At 43.6% G+C, this 13,263-nt stretch overlaps 1 protein-coding gene across 1 annotated transcript in view; it reads right to left on the reverse strand.

Annotated features, from left to right (window-relative positions):
* Nucleotides 1–13,263, reverse strand: part of ATP13A3 (ATPase 13A3) — a 110,571-nt gene that overhangs the window by 21,471 nt on the left and 75,837 nt on the right. The window contains exons 12-20 of the mRNA XM_045030653.1: nt 10,057–10,214; nt 9,106–9,294; nt 7,854–7,915; nt 6,931–7,081; nt 6,305–6,421; nt 5,172–5,189; nt 4,903–5,056; nt 4,696–4,816; nt 5–129 (exon numbers count right to left, since the gene is read on the reverse strand). Of these exons, the coding sequence (XP_044886588.1) occupies nt 5–129; nt 4,696–4,816; nt 4,903–5,056; nt 5,172–5,189; nt 6,305–6,421; nt 6,931–7,081; nt 7,854–7,915; nt 9,106–9,294; nt 10,057–10,214 (1,095 nt within the window). The remainder of the gene's footprint in view (nt 1–4; nt 130–4,695; nt 4,817–4,902; nt 5,057–5,171; nt 5,190–6,304; nt 6,422–6,930; nt 7,082–7,853; nt 7,916–9,105; nt 9,295–10,056; nt 10,215–13,263) is intronic.

Here is a 13,263-nt window from a genome sequence, read left to right on the forward strand (position 1 = left end):
TAACCTGTGACCATGACAGTGCGAATGTTGGCTTTATGCAAGTCTTCAAGTACAGCAGGGGTTTCTTGCTTTAGTTTGTTTTGCATGATAATTAACCCCATAAAATCCATGTTGCTTTCAATGGCATCTCTGTAACAAAAGGGGGAAAACATTTTCAGAAAAATTACAGCTAATTGATGTAGGGTGGATTGCTTTTTTTTTTTTTTTTAAGTGATGTGACTATGCTTTTATGGCAAAGCAAAGAGAAAGATTTTATTTTTCATTATGAAAAATAATAAAAAGATTCAGCCTCGTAAGCAATTTGAGAAATAATTTCTGTTAATTTTTAATTAGTTTATTTATTTAAGGGGAAAAAAATGTAATCGCAAATGTGGAAAAGAAGTCACTTGTTTTGTGCAGTAACTGAATTTCTTTGAGATGCATGTCCCTGTGGGTGCTCGTGCATCTCTGGAGTCCTTGAACCGAGATTTACTGTCTATTCAGCCCGTGCATGCGCGCGACAGAATCTCGTGCCACACACAAGGCCATATTGGGCTGCATATTTTTTTACATTTAGCTGGAAACCCAAATCTAGGAAGAGAGAGAGGGCTGTCTGGGGAAATTAGTACCTTTGTGTAAGATCAACCCTTGAGTAGCCAGTCATCAAGAGATGGGAAAACTCAAATTACTTCTTGCCAAAGGTAAGCAGCGACTACTGCTAGACCCTTTGAGAACATCCTTGGGGCCAAACAGAGACCAAAAGGAAGTACTCGATATTGAAAGTGATCCTGGGCCACAGTGTTTCCTCTGTGCGGGATGTATTGCTGTAGGGAAATAGGTGTCCTTAGACTGAGCGTCAAAAAACAATTCTCCTGCTTCTAGGGAAGGGATAAGAACTGCCAGAGTCACCATCCTGAACTTTGGAGACTTTACACATTTGTTCAGTCACCTTAGTTCTAAGATTGGTCTCAACTCTCTGTCCTTCTCTGGCATGAGAAAATACTTTGAGTAAAACCCTTTCCCCCCCCCCCGCCCCGTGAGGGGATGGGACCAGTTCTGTCGCTCCTAAACGATGGAGCGAGTATACCTCTTGACTCTGTATAGTCTTGTAAGCGGGGTCCCCGAAGAGGGAGGGAGCGAGGGACATGAAGCAGATGATGCAGCCTGATGTTATAACCTCCATGACTCACTTGTCTGTTTTAATATGCTGCCAGCCCTGCTGGAGATGGGAAAGATCCAAAAGCGATGGCAAAAGTTTGCAGCTTGCAAACTAGAGGTGAGGGAGGAGTCAACCCTCAACCAACCCAAACTGTTGTTTCAATGATATCTGGATACTCACTGAAGGGGCTGGGATGCTCTTTGCCTCTGGAATTTGTCTCTTTCTAAAGAGTTCAGTGATTCTGTGAAATCCAGAGAACTGGGCTCGGCACAGTCTCTGTGCAGTCTGAGACCTGCTAAATCTCTTCTTGTTCCTAGGAGTGTATATACCAAGAGACATCAATGTGGCCCATAGTCCTTCCGTGTGTGCAGAGACTTGTCCATAGTTCCCAAGAAGAGCTTCTATCAAACTGCAGATCCTCAACAGTATTCTGAAGCTTTCTTGGGAACCCTGACAGCTGGAGCCACAATGCCCGTTGCATGACAACTGCTTTGGAGATGGTTCTGGTGGCAGTGTCTGGGCCACGTAAGGACACTTGGAGAAAGGCTCCAGCTAATAATTGACCCTCCTTAATGATGGCCTGGAAGTGCTTTCGATGCTCCTGTGGAAGATGATCAATAAAGACTGAAAAACTGACTGATAGTTTAAAATCTGAAATTGGAAGGTCACGAATGAATTGGCCTTTTGGCCAAAAAGGTCTAATCTCTTCTGGTCGTTATCATAAAGAGTAGACCTGGAGTAATACTGGTTACCCTGCTCATTTATGGCATCCACCACCAGGGAATTAGATGGGGGATGGGAAAAAAAAATTCTGAGTTCCTGGGGAGGACATAATATTTCTTATCTGCTTGTTTACCAGTTTGTGGGATAGTGGCAGGAGTTTGCCACACAGTCTTTACTGGATCCAGAAGCACTTCATTAATGGGTAGCACAATTCAGGTGGGTGTTGCCAACTGTAGAATGTCCAGGAGTTTGTGCTGTGAGTCTTTACCCTCCGCAAGAGGTAACTGGAGGGTGTCAGCCATCTTCTTCAGAAGGTCCTGGAACTGGTGAAAACTGTTGGCCATCGATGGTAATGGAAGCATGACTGAATTGTCCGGAGATGAAGACGAAACAGGAGTTTGAGGGGTAGCCTTTGTCTGTCCTGGCCTCTTGTTTTCAAAGGTCTCCTCGTGTTGGGGGTTTGGTGGCGGAGACTGTGTAACTCATCATCTAGTGCAATGGACCCAGATGTCTGGCAAATTGCTACTTATGCACTGCCCAAGGATCCCAGCATGTCCACTGGCGGGCCCAGATAACGGGGGGATGGTACCCAGGACTGATCCCACCATCCCAGATGTGGGGAAGAATCCTTGTTGAAGAATGGGCTCCTGAAACAATGTGGAGGGAACCCCACACAGAGGGGGGGACTGACTGAATGTCTCCTTCATCCTCCTCAATGTCCTCCAATGCCCCCCCCCAACAGAAAATGGCAGAGAATCCTGCGGTACCCGGAAGCAATGGCAATCCAGACACCAGGGTCTCAGTCCCAAGAGTTGTTTGGTACACATAAGCTGAGGGGACAACAGCTTGCCTAACACTGACACATCCTGGGAATAGCAGACTTCCTCCTGTGCGAAATGGGTTGAGATTGATGCAGCAGTTGAGCTGGATGGTCCTGTTGATCTGGAGCACGTAAGCTGAGAGGTCGAAGATTGACACCGCAGACATAGCAGGGGACTGAGGCCTTTTGGGAGCCAGCTTCTTGTGGTGGGAGACCTGGGACAAGGCTGAAGGGGCCCTGGGTCTGTCCGGAAACAGATGTATGCAGGGATCTGCTGACCATACTCAGAAGCAGGTTGAAGGGCGCATTCCATCATCGGAAGGTTCAGTTTGGTCTCCCAATTCTTCTGTGCTCTAGGGTTTGAGATCCAGGCAAAAGTTACCCTTCTGGAACTCTCCCAAGCAACAGACACACTTGGAGTGGCTGTCACTGACTGGAACAGCCTCCCAACGAGAGAGGCTGTGTTTGAAAACTGGCAAGGCAGGCATGCCAACCAGATCAAATGAGCTCCCCCAAAAAAGGGGGGGGAAGGGAGAGGAAAATACCCACAACTCTCACTAGTATCTAATATCAGAGGGGTAGCCGTGTTAGTCTGGATCTCTAAAAGCAGCAAAGAGTCCTGCAGCACCTTATAGACTAACAGACGTATTGGAGCGTGAGCTTTCGTGGGTAAATACCCACTTCGTCAGATGCAAGACGAAGTGGGTATTCACCCACGAAAACTCACGTCCCAATACGTCTGTTAGTCTATAAGGTGCCGCAGGACTCGTTGCTGCTTTTACTAGTATCTAATTAATTCTATACTAACAGCAACTAACACTAACTAAACACTAAACTAACTACACATCAACAACAAAATGCCCTGAGGCATGCCAATGGTGGACACACTAGAGCCCGTCTCAGGCAGAGGCAGTAGAGAAGAAATGGAGGGCAGTTTACCCACACAATCCTATATACTTGCAGTGCGCAGCACATGGCTGCATAGACCACATGTGGGCCAAACGTACACTGCTAATGGAAAATCTCCAATCAAGGACTCCAAAGGCATTCGAACACCCGAAGTGTAGCACCCACAGGGACATTACTAGCAGCAGCAGCAGCAGCTTTTTTAAAAATATCCATGTCAAGAAAGTATTTCTCAGGGAAGAAACTAAACTAAATTTTGGCTTTACAAAGAGAGCATCTTACGGAATACTTTGAAAGTCATTAGAATTATAGCCAATTTTGTGTCTTTGTTTCAAAGCCACAACTTTAATTATTTTCCCAGGCAGCTTATATGGAAAGGTGCAGGTAATAAATGAGGGTGATCACAAAACTCTGGAGGTTTCTAAATAGACACATGATCTACCATACTTTCATTATTTTCTTCTGTCACTTTTGTGACAGAACAACATGGAAGTATGCAAGACACTGGTGTCTTTCGTGAATGTTCAGTTGCTTCTGTTGATTCTTCCACATCTGAAACATGAAGTCTGATTCTCTACTCTGGTCCATCAGCTTTGAGCTGCTGTAACTCCCTTACTCAAACAGGGTGCAGACCTTGTACAACAGTATGTAGAATCAGGTTCACAATCCTCATTATGTCTTCCATGTTTGGTTCTTGTCAGGAACACCACAACCAGTGACTCTTTAATGGACGCGTTACCTTCTGCTACATAAATATACTTATATTTAAGAAGAAAGTGGGGATTGTCATGTTAATCTGTATCAGATACCGCAACACAACAGTTATGGTACACTGTAGGGTCAGGGCTGTTCCACAGCACGCACTTTATCACCAAAAGACACTTGTTTGCCTTAGGCTTCTCTGCCTAATGTCCAGGATACTAACATCACTGCTCAGTACTGCAGGTGAGTAGACACAGAAGAAAGAGCTAGATAGGAGATGTAATTTAGGTAAAACCAAATAAGCAGCCTCAGGCGATTCAAGTAGTACAAAGAATGTAAATAGTGCATGTTTTAGTATGAATTGTCTTAAATATGTTAGTTCTCAATTAAAAGTAGCCCCTCTTACCTGTTAATATTCTGGACTTTGTGCCATGAAAGTTTTGATTCCAATTTTCTGTGAGCAAGAGCAATAACTCTGAAGCCCTGCTTAGTGTAGTCTTCCAAAATGGTTTCAAAATCAACAGGAACTTAAAAAAAAAAGGCAATTACTGAATTATTAAAACCTCCCATATCACATCTGAACTCTATGAGAAAAGTCAGTTTATTCCTTTACCTGTTTCTTGTTTACACAAACTGGCAATCACCTCTGGGGCACCTTTCATGAACGCATCCATTCTCTTCTCCCCTAGCACTCTTGCTACTACACACATGCGTTGCAAAGCAGAAGAAAATGGAAACTGACGCACAATTCCAATCTCATAACTGGCCTGTATAATTAATCAGAGACAACAAAGAGGGAGAGTTGCTGGGCATATCTATCCCCTTTATTTTTATTTTTTTAAAAGCCATTTTCTTTGGAAAAGGGAAAATATTCACACTTACCGAGAGCTCAAATAGTTCCTAAAAAAGACACACAAAAAACACTTTGTTTCTAACAATCTATTACAGAGCTTCATTTCAAAGCTATATTTCCAGTGCTATTATCAGATATGTATCATATCAGTAATACATCTGAATAATATGATATGGCAGTTGCATCCACAAGATAGATTTTCAATTTAAACAGCATTGTATTGTAATTAGGCTTAACAAGTTTGATATTAATGACTTGCATTTATATAGTGCCTTTCACCCCAAATGATCCCAACGCACTTCACATACGTGGTGTAATAGTGAAAGCACGAGCCTGGCATCGATAGATAAACATTTTATTCCCAGCTTTGCCACAGAGGTGATGTGTGTCCCCATGCCTCAGTTCTTCCACATGGGAAGAAAACTTGCCCACCTCAGAGGGTGGTGAGGTGTAACTCATTAGAGTTTGAAAAGCATTTGGGGCATGTCTATGCAGCAAAGAAAACCTGCGGCTGGCCCACGCCAGCAAACTCAGGCTCACAGGGCACGGGCTGCAGGGCTGTTTCATTGTTGTGCAGACCTCCAGGCTCAGGCTGGAGTTTGGGTTCTGGGACCCTCCCCGTAGACCCTTAGAGACTCGTGGATTGAAGGTGCTAGAGAATTGCTAAGTATTATTCCTTATTGCTATAAATTCAGCGCTGTTATACGAATTAAAATGCAGAACCCTGTTGTGAAACATGGTATGAGTTTAACAATGCACTCCCAACTCCACTCAACACCTAAGGCCAGGAAGTAAGAAGAGAATATTGCAGCTAATACATGGGGAGCATACAGAGGCAAACTAGTTACCAGGTAAGGATACCTAATTGTTTCAAAAAGCATCATAGTATCTTTAAAACAACCAGAAGTGATCAGAGCATCATCATACTGATGCATTAATTTGGTGTCAAGGAGTAGTGCCATCTACCCAATCACCATCTCCTGCAATACCTGAGTGCTCCCTATATTTTCCCTTCAAAGTAGGGACCAGTCCTGATCCTGTTTAGGATTAAATCTGCAGGACCACAATACAGAGGAACATGCCTCCACCCTTAACTCCTCTAATGAGCTAAAGAACAAAGTACATGCAGAACAGAGGTTTATATTTGCTTGAAATTTTGTACCATTTCTTGATTTGTGGCAGGTTTGGATTCTGGAAGAAGCTGTTTTGGAGGTCGAACCACAGTTGGCATTATTCGATTGTGAAGAGCTGTTTCCTCTTCAGTTGCTTCTTCAAGAATCTAAATGAAAACAACAGCTAATTCACTTATTTCATTAACTAACGTTACATCAGACAATTATATTTCTGAAAACAACAAAAATTCCAGTAGTCACCATCAAGAGCTCTATCTTTCTCGACAGGATTTCTACTGAGAATCAACAATATTAAATATCAATGAAAGAGCAGATAGGCCAAAGTCCCTTCAAAAACTTTAGCTAAAAAAGGGTGCACCCACTGTGCCAGAAACTGACCCACACTCCCAAGACTGGAGAAAGCGCATTAGATATTAAGAATTCTTTCAGTGTCAATAATTTAGGTTTTCGTATGAGACATAAGTATTTTTAAAAGATGAGTTTCTGGGCTGACACTCTCCCTGTAGAGTGACACTTCAGTACTGTAGCACATCTGGGAATTTAAATCTTGCAATCTGAGGATGGGTATAACAGATCATATATCATATGACTATGTGACATTTCAGATTACTGCACTTAGAAATGCTGATTCCCTTGAAAGAACCAATGAACTTACCCATCCTATGGCTTCAAACATCTTTAAATCGAGCGGGTCCCCAGAAAGCACTCCTTCAATTTTCGTGAGTGAATGACAAGTTGCCATGCAAGCAACAAACTGAGACGTCACCAGGCTCTCACTGCAAGCTCTCTCTTCCGGAAAAAGGAAACTAACGCAGAAGACAGTAAAGCCAACGAAGTGATGATGTGCTTTGCGCTACAATGATTTATTATGAGATCATTCCCAAGGGTTATATTAGCAGAGCACGGGCTACACAAGTCTTTTGAAGCTTGTCCTTTCCACACAACACAGGGAATGGATTAGGACTCCAGGCTGGGATTTACAGTAAAGCCTAAGGGAGTTAGGCAACCAGCTCCCATTGAATTTCAATGGGATATAGGCATATACACCCTTTAGGCTCCTTTGAAACCCCCACTCTCACTACGTAAGTAGTCAACCACCTCTGGTTTGATCACATGTAACGTCACATGGGGCCTGTCTGCACAGGAAGTAAAACTGGTTGCCTGAATCAAGTTCATGCTAACGCAGATAACACAGCCTGACCAGCCAGTGACGATAAAGCCAAAACCAAGTGCATAGACCAAGCTCACAAATCACTTTGCACGTTTTGCGTGCTCTGGTCACAATTCCATTGTGGTCCCTCCCCCCCTCAGCTAGCTAACCCACATTTTCGAGCTGTGTCAAAGTGTCGTGGATTTTCCACCAAGTTTTAATATCTACCCTTTTCTAGTCACTTCTTTTGTGCACATTCAGGAACACAAAAGATCAGTTTCTTTTCTACTTTATGCAAGTTCTTATATCATGCTCATCACCATAGTCTGAATGCCAGTTACATATTTGCTCTCACGTCAATCACATTGTACCAAATAATGAAACCAAACTTCTCTCCCATGCAAATATTGCAACACATTTGTCCTTACCGAGCATTTCCCACTCTTTGGATCCCCCAAAGATCTAAGCCATCTTCAGTAAGCGTGCCAGTCTGCCACAAAAACAAATGAATAAAACAGTCAGTGTCAACAGGGAAAGCCTTCCGAGCCGAGGTGGGCTCTGAAAAGGGCCAGTGGATACAGCAGAAATATCAGCAGAAAATGAACAAAGTGACACTTGAGCAGTAACTGTTGCACTTTTACTTCCAGACAAAATATAGATTTGATATTTATTAACTGATCTTTACAGAACAAAAGAAGAGCACATTTCCTCATGGATTCTGCAGATAACTGCATATGGCTTTGTGGAAACATTCATTTTGTAAAACAGAATTGTATGACTGTCACTGGCCCAGTGCAATGTACTCACTGCTCAGTGTCTGTAATAAGAACAGCAGCTATCTGTGCTCATGGGGACAGGATGGAACACACAGCCCCTCAACCCTCAATTATGTGAGCTCACAAGGCCTCTACTCTTTGGAAGAGGAAATTCTTAAACTTGTACATAGAATTAATTCTAAGTGAAAAAGACAACAGATGGACAAAGAAGCAACAGCCCAAGCTGGGGAGGGAGGGTTGAAACTACACTGTTAGCTGTGGCAGTAGTTATTTACACAGAGTTAACACACCATTTTGAATACATCTGCCAAACAGAAATAAAACAGTTGTGCAGACAGTTTAAGGAGTTAGACAAAAATGTAGAGGGGAAAGAAGTTTGGATTAAGTACTAGCTGAAAGGAAGAGACAGACTAGCTGTGTTTACTTGCACTATTTCTGACTTTTAATTGTGCCTATTCCTACATAAGGAACAACCTTAAACATACGAGCTTGGCCTTTCATTTGAAATAAAGTTAAATGAGAAATGTGGCCGAGCGACAAAGTCTGAACCCAAATTTTCCCGAAGCTTGGGGGCCTTCAGACAGTTTCAGTTTGGACCCAATCTCCACACAACACTTATGCTTCTCGGAACTATTGACAAAGTAGCATCTGGAGCTTGGAGAGGAACATTCCACTCAGATTTTTAACTATTTGCTAGGGTTATTTCTATGTTTACCATCTACCACCAATGAATTCACTTAGGATCTGTAGCTATTGGAATAGAGTTTTTTTATTTTAACAAGTTAGACCTTAAATCATGATTATGAATGCCATTGTAGCCACTACTATAACTGCTACTTTTAAAAAACTGCACACAACACTTCCCAGCCAATAACCAGCAAAATATTTTTAAAATGTATCTGACCTTGTCAAAACACACGAGATTCAATTGGCCACAGATATTTATCCTCTGAGGACTGATGCAGAAGATACCAATCTTTTTCAACCGTCTCTGTGCATAAACGATCCCAGCAGTCATTGCAGCAGGAAGTGCAGGTGGTACAGTGATGGTTATAATGTCAAGAGACTCAATGATTATTATATGAGCAGGAACCTAGAGTTCAAGAGAGTACACTAAGTGAATAACAATCCAGAGCTTGTAGGATTCACCAGTCTCTCCTTAGTACATTAAATTTAATGTAGAATTGAGACACAAATTTCAGAGGTGAAGCTCCTTTCATCTCTTCCTGGATTATCGCAGGTAGCTTCTGCTGTGCTCAGAAAGTTAACAATGTTGCCACAACCTTTACTTGCACAATACAATTTTGGCAATCTAGTGCTAAAAGGTTTACATATTTACGCCTCTGATATCTTCCCCCATATATAGTTAAAAGTCAAAGGTGAGTGAATAATGTGCAACAAATCTGATAAATTTGTATTTTCTATAATCTCACCAAATAATTTCTATGAATGATCCTTGGTATGTAGCTCATTTCTGTGTAATATGTTTTGCCTATGCAATATCTAATTCGTTTTGATTAGATACAAGTCACATGGTATCCTATTTCTTCTTTGGATCACAGTAACTTCTAGAATCAATTTTCTGGTGCAAATGCTTGTGATTAGAAATTCAAATTTCACTTTCCTCTAATATTCCCTTAAATTTTGCTTTTTTACTGAACATTCCCGTCAGTAAATTTGTCTGCTACAACATTCACGGAAAACAAATGCAGCCATAAAGGTTTCATTTAAAAATTAGACTTAGTATTTGCAGAAAGTTGTCTCGTACAAGCTCACCCAGTCCTACTAACAAAACACCGATCAGCCTCTACAGTTAAAATAAATTAGTAGGGTAATGGAGAGATGGTAACCATACCTCATTTAGTATGCTATTGACAACTGTGTAAAGAAACCCAACTCCTGCCACCACCACAAGGAACAGCAGAAACATGTAGGCATCTCTGTAGAGTTTGAAGTCAGTTGGCTTTGGATACAGTATAGAACGAACAAGCTGTCCTTTTGACGTACTAAAGCCTATAATGAGAGGGATTTTAAGGTATCAGATTAAAAGTGCAAACAATGGCAATGTCATACAATGCACCAAAAGCCTTTGAGACTCTAAAATCCTGAGCTAGTCTTGATCCTCAGGTTTTGTAAGTGCTAAACCTATCTGCAAATTCTGACTTCCAGAATCAAATCATTAAAAAGATGAAGAGCAAATTTAGTTGTATCCATGTTTCACTCAGATAGTCTTTATACTTTATCTGCAACCCTGCACATAGAACCGTTATTTATCCTAGAATAACTGGTTCTTCAAGATTTATTGTCCACAAACTCCACTCTAGGCATGCATGGGTTAATAAGCACGTGAGATTGGATTCTCTTTAAATAGCCGTACCTGTTGGAGCCATGCCTGCACTCCACCGGCCCTTGTGTCCACCGTAGCTGGAGGTATAATGGGCAGGGTGGCCTCAATAGCCACTCAGTTCCTTAGTCAATGAGAATTCCAAGAAGAAAGGATTCTGAATTAGTGGGGAAGAAGGGGGGCCATGGAATCTGTGTGGACAGCACATCTCAAAGAACCACAGTTACTGCAGAGTAAGTAACTGTTCTTTTTTTCAAGCGACTGCTCACAGAGATTCCACTCTAGAGATGACTGACAAGCACCTCCTGGAGGTGGGAAATCCTATTTTCAAGGAGTCTTATTTTCAAAGTAACAGCAGAAGAGCCCTGCTGAAGTTGGCCTCCGATATGGATTCTTGAACCAAGGCATAATTAGAGGTAAATGTATGAACTCAGCTCCAGGTAAGCAGCCCTACATATTTCAGATATTGGTGTATTACCCAGGCAAGCACCAGAAGCTGGTGAAATGGACTCTAACGTGACCCAGATGATCCTTGCTTGCTCTCTGATACCAAGTCTTACTACAATCCAAAACCTACTAGATAACCTGAGTGGGAAGAGGTTGCCCTTTAACCCTTTCTGCAAAAGCCAGGAACAGTCTAGGTGAGGCTCTGAATGACTTTGTTCTGTCTGAACAAAAGGGCAATGCCCTCACCACATCTAGCCTTCGAAGCCTTGATTCTCCCAGGGTGGAAGGAGGTTTGGGAAGAAAACTGGTAGATGGATAGATTGAGATGTAAGTCAGACTACCTTAGGAAGGAACTTGGCGTGAGGCCTAGGGATGATCTTCTCCTTGTGACATATGGTGTACGGAGGACCTGTCTTGAGGGTCTGGACTTCTCCCACACTCTTAGTAACAAGTAACAAGCCACAAGAAAGACACCTTTCATGGAAAGATGGTACAAAGAGCAGGTTGCCATAGATTCAAATGGTGGGTCCCCATTAATCCAATGAGGACTAAGCTGAGGTCCCAATGAGGACTAAGCTGAGGTCCCAGAGGTGGAAAGGCATGGCTTTTTAGAATAGTGTTCATGCCCAGGGAGAACCCGAGGGCCAGGGCTGATAGGCATACTGGAGTGGAGGGCACATAGAAGGATACCAAGACGGAGAGCCCCAAGAGAAACCCTGTCCTTTTTCTGTGTCCTCTGATGGAGTCGTCTCTGGATTCCTATGGAGACCTGTATGGTGGGAAGGAGAGGGGGCTCCACTGTGCTCTGAGTAGGACAATGAAAAAGAGTAGGCCTCCACCAAATGTGGAGCGGAGCTGTCCAGGAATCCATGCTGGATCCGGTGAATTAGGGGAGAAAGTCTGGTTGCTTGCACATAACATCGCTGAAGCACTCCAAACAAGAAGACTCTGGGACTGCACGTATAGATGGAAGCCCTTCCTGGGACCAGCCAATCTGTGCCGAAATATCCAGCACTGAGACAACCAGTGCTGCAAAATCCATCGGTACCGTGAAGGTTGTGACTGGCCCTGAAGGAGAGGTGGTGGGTGCTGCAGGTTTCGGCATGGAAGCTGGTGCAAGGGAACATGGCACTAGCACAACGTGACGCTGGTGGTGAAAAGTGCCGTTGCGCTCTTTGGAACCAGAATGGGACTACAAGCTGCGACTCTTGGTGAATGAGGCCCCAGGAGAAGTTTTAAGTCTCTTACTCAGGGCTGGTGAGGGAGCCCTGATCCTGGACCCCCCCTGGAGCTGCACTCATTCCTCCTTCTCTCAGAAGTTACTGAGGTGGTAGGGGAGCGGTGTGGGGTCCATGGCGGGTGGCAGCACTGAAGCTGGAAGCTGAGCCACAGCTGGCTGGTGCTGAAGCAGGATCAGACTGACCCATGCTGAGTTTCTCTGAGGCAGAGGTTGGAGACTCCATGGACTTTTCAAGCAGGAACAGCTTAAGTCTCACCTCCCTGTTTTTAAGAGTCTGTTTGGAGAACAAGAGACAAACAGAGCAGTGCCCTTATGCGCTGTCTCCCAGGGAAAGAAGATAGTGGGAATGCTCAGTATTTATTAATGATCTAGAGGATGGTGTGGACTGCACCCTCAGCAAGTTCGCAGATGACACTAAACTGGGAGGAGTGGTTGATATGCTGGAGGGTAGGGATAGGGTCCAGAGTGACCTAGACAAATTGAAGGATTGGGCCAAAAGAAATCTGATGAGGTTCAACAAAGACAAGTGCAGAGTTCTGCACTTAGGAAGGAAGAATCCCATGCATTGCTACAGGCTGGGGACCGACTGGCTAAGCAGCAGTTCTGCAGAAAAGGACCTGGAGATTACAGTGGACAAGAAGCTGGATATGAGTCAGCGGTGTGCCCTTGTTGCCAAGAAGGCCAACGGCATATTGGGCTGTATTAGTAGGGGCATTGCCAGCAGATTGAGGGACGTGATCATTCCCCTCTATTCGGCACTGGTGAGGCCACATCTGTAGTATTGCGTCCAGTTTTGTTCCCCCCACTACAGAAGGGATTTGGACAAATTGGAGAGAGAGTCCAGCAGAGGGCAACAAAAATGATCAGGGGGCTGGAGCACATGACTTATGAGGAGAGGCTGAGGGAACTGGGATTGTTTAGTCTGCAGAAGAGAAGAATGAGGGGGGATTTGATAGCAGCCTTCAACTACCTGAAGGGGGGTTCCAAAGAGGATGGAGCTCGGCTGTTCTCAGTGGTGGCAGATGAAAGAA

The sequence above is a fragment of the Mauremys mutica genome, chromosome 9, assembly GCF_020497125.1.
Source record: "Mauremys mutica isolate MM-2020 ecotype Southern chromosome 9, ASM2049712v1, whole genome shotgun sequence".
Taxonomy (NCBI): Eukaryota; Metazoa; Chordata; order Testudines; family Geoemydidae; genus Mauremys; species Mauremys mutica.